Source organism: Nestor notabilis, unplaced genomic scaffold (genome assembly GCF_000696875.1).
Source record: "Nestor notabilis isolate BGI_N333 unplaced genomic scaffold, ASM69687v1 scaffold19421, whole genome shotgun sequence".
Taxonomy (NCBI): domain Eukaryota; kingdom Metazoa; phylum Chordata; class Aves; order Psittaciformes; family Psittacidae; genus Nestor; species Nestor notabilis.
The window spans coordinates 1-3,646 of NW_009916270.1; the positions used below are offsets into that span (position 1 = coordinate 1).

Here is a 3,646-nt window from a genome sequence, read left to right on the forward strand (position 1 = left end):
CTGCCCCTCACTGCGACAGCAGCACCTTGTGGTTTGGGGTTGGGGGTTTCTCCCTCCTCTTTAGAGAGGAGGAATAAAGAGAAGCCTTTAATGCTTCAGCCTCTGCTCCCCGCAGGGACAAGAGGCTGGAAGGGGCTCTCCACGCGCCCACCCCCCCCCCCCCCCCCCCAAGGCAGCAGGGACCTGGCAAACCCCTTGTTTGCCTCCTGGGAGAAGGAAACCAGAAGTGCTCTCACCCAGGCCCTCAGGGAGCAGCATCCTCCCCACCTGCACCCTCCCTGCCCTGCAGCAGCTGCCCTCATGGATGAGACCAATCAGCCTCTAAAAGCTTCTGCAGTGTCTTGCAGGTAAAAGAGACGCAAGAAGAGTGCAACGGGTCAGATCAAGCCCCTCCAACGACTTCTACCTTACACCAAATAAATCACTTCTGGTTTCCAAGGAATTTGCTTCGTGTCAGGTTACTTTGCCATGAAACACTCCTTGCGCAGGAGCCTGGTGCCCAGGGGGGTTCCAGGCTCCAGCACTGCTGGGTCAGGCAGGATTGAGACCAAACCTCCTCTCCTGGGATCCTCCAGCACAGAGGGATGATGCTGCAGCACCCGGTGGCTCCATCCGGGATGGGGATGACCTGGAGCTGGGGAGCAGAGATGCAGCAGCCCTGGCACCAGGAGCTGAAACAGAGCAAGAGGGGCAGCAGGGCTGGGCGCTGTGGGGTGTCCATGGGGCACACGGGGTGGGTGATGCTACCCCTGGCACCACCGGGGCTCAGCAGGGCACTTGGAAGCCCAGAAACAACAGGACAGAGAGACTTGGTTTCTGAGGGAGGAACACAGTGAAATTCAACCACTTCCATCTGTCCTCAAGCTACAGCAAAACCATCCCCATTCGTGTGCTTTTACCGCTGCAGCAAGCACAGAGCATCTCTACCTGAGACATGGAAGGGGTTGTTGTGGCCTCAGGCAGGGATGAAGCCTGAGTGGGATATGGAGTCTGAATGGGATGAATTCCAAGTGGGAAGCAGCAGATCTGGGCACAGGTGGGGTGAAGGCAGTGGAGCAGCTTCCTCCATCTCACCCCTCCCGCTGCAGGGCTGCCCAAAGGGGGTTCGTGAGGTCGGGATGTGCACAAGGGCAGGATATAGCCCAGCATCAGGATGTAGCCCAACAGGTAGCAGAAGATCAACTCCAGCTTTGCCAACGGCAGGACACTGACCACCAAGGTGCTTTGCGCCCGGGCTGGAGCCTTCCCAGCTCACGTCTCCGTAAGGATGTAGCGGAGGATCCCGTTGGCCACATCCAGCGTCTCGTCCCTCTCCAGCACGATGTCGAAGGCATCCAGGTACTTCCCCCTCAAAAAAAAGGCGATGGGATGGAGAGGAGAGAACTGAGAATGAAGCTGCTGCACCCACAGCACCTCCCGATGCTACCACAAAGAGGGGTCAGGGACCACGCTGACGATGCCCCCCAGTCACTGGGGCAGCTGCCAGCCCCTCTCTGCTGCCTTTGCACCTAGGGGAGGGTGGCAGGGGAGCACGGCAACTGCTTCTCGCACCCACCTTGTCATTGAGGAAGCCAATCTTGAGGATGTTCTCCACGCTGGGAACGCCGTCTGCCATCGTCAGGTCACCCATGGAGTCCCCCAGCAGGATGACGCTCGTCCTGGTGCTCAGCTGCTGGAAGTACTCTGTGCCTTGCAGGATGCTGTCGTTCTTGTTGTAGGTGTGGATGAGAGGTCTCTTGAATCGTGTGAGGACTCCCTGTGCAAACAGGACAAACTGATCCCTCCACGTGCCACAGCCTCAGCTCCCTTCCCGGGATGGGCAGACAGAGGGGGATGCTCACAGGGCACCAGCCCTCATCTCAGCGACACCCCCAGGATACCCGGCAGCTGTGGAACACGGAGATGGTCCCAGCAGTGAGCTCCATCCACAGGGATCAAACACTTAGAGACGTTAACAGGCAGCTTTTAAATGTGCCTTTAAACACATTGCAGCCCCGAGTGGAACAGCTTCCTCTCTGCATCCCCACACGTAGAAACTCACGTTCTCGTCAAAGTCCATGTAGTTGGACACCACGTTGATGTTTGAGTAGAAGACGTTGGCCTGACGAATGATCTCTTCAAGGACATCACCGATGCCAGCAGAGAAGATGAACAGGGGGACGTTGTACTTATGCAGCTGATCAAATAACTCCTTGAATCCATCCCTAGAGCAGAAGTGTCCATTACAGGGTATTTCCATTACCCCTGGTGCAACAGCCCCAGGCTGCCAGGACACGATTTCCATGCCGAAGGGGAACTTGGGCTCATGGAAGCCTGGGCATACGGAGCCATCTCCTCTCTGGGACTGGCAGCTCCTTCAAACCAAGGCTCCCTGAGCCAGTTTTAGGACCATCACCACCAAGACCACCTTTACCAGCAAGTGTCAGCACAAGGCTTTTGTGCTGTGGGTAAGATCTGACGCTGAGCCAAGGGCCTGGATAAGGTGCAGCACTTACAGCATGTGGAGAGGGGAGCTGCCCCCCTACCCTGCCTATAGCCGGGACCTCTGCTCAGAGACCTGCTGCCCGGTGCCTGCAGCCCGTACCTCAGCATCACACCCGACTCTCTGACGATCTGGGCTATGTCCCCCTTCCGGATGCTCTGCTGCGACAGCAGCTCATGGACCTTGCTCCACCTGGGGAAAGGCAGAGGAATGAGCTTCCCGGGGCAGCCTTCGTGCGGGCAGAGGAAAGCTCCCGGTATTGCCACCGAGCCCAGAGACACTTCAACCCTTGTAGAACTCAGGGGCAAGAAGCGGCCAGGACAAGGCGAAGCTCATCCCATCCAAGCACTCACCACTCCACCATGAGGGGAAGTTTCTCTTCCAGGGTGCGGTTAGGATCAATTTCAATGGGATAGTAATAGTGCAGCAGATCTTTTAGCTGGAGTGTTGGGCAGATGGGAAAAGAACAGAGTGAACGTCCTGTCTAAAGAGACTGTAAACAACAGCAGGAGCATTTCTAAATGCCTCCAAACTCCCTAATGAAAACCACAACCAACCCCCTTTCACAGCAGCTTCACTCTGAGCCAATCTGGAGCTCTGGGAAGGAAGCATTTACCCCCCCCAGCCGGGCTGACTCCCACCTTGCTTCTGCACGCACAGATGGGCACACGTGCCCCCTTCCTCCCCTGCTCAGACCAACACTGCCCACAGCGGAGCAGGCAAGTTAAAAATCTCCCTTTTTAACTTCTCCTTCCATCAGCATTGGCTGAGCTGCAGCCTCCCGATGATGGGCCACAGGGACGAACCCCCAGAGCCAAGCAGCAGCACACACCAACCTCCTTCTTGCCGTCCTCACTGATAACACGACTGTCGTTGAGGATATCTGCAAAGACAGAAAAACGGGGCACCCCGAAAGGCTTTAACAGGCCCCTACCCTGCCCCCCCAGCACCGGCTCTCCCCAAGCCGAGCCGTGTGCGGCACATGGACCGAGCACGGCCGATCCCAGGGCGCTGCGGGCTCCCCAGGGAGCTGCATTGAGCTGGGAGCAGCCGGGCCTGGCAGCGGCGGGACGGAGGCAGAGGGAAACGGGAGCCGCAGGGACCGAGAACACGAACACGGGAACCGAACAGCACGAAGGGCTCCGACTCACTGTGCGAAGTGGG

At 57.8% G+C, this 3,646-nt stretch overlaps 1 protein-coding gene across 1 annotated transcript; it reads right to left on the reverse strand.

The window, feature by feature from the left end:
- Positions 1 to 1,255: 1,255 nt before the first annotated feature.
- On the reverse strand, positions 1,256 to 3,365 carry LOC104400534 (7-methylguanosine phosphate-specific 5'-nucleotidase-like; the record flags this gene model as incomplete). Its single annotated transcript, XM_010024505.1, has 7 exons — positions 1,256 to 1,348; positions 1,409 to 1,422; positions 1,556 to 1,756; positions 2,042 to 2,204; positions 2,585 to 2,674; positions 2,836 to 2,921; positions 3,319 to 3,365. Coding segments are annotated over 7 exons (694 nt in total), but the record flags the coding sequence as incomplete, so codon positions are not given.
- Positions 3,366 to 3,646: the final 281 nt, after the last annotated feature.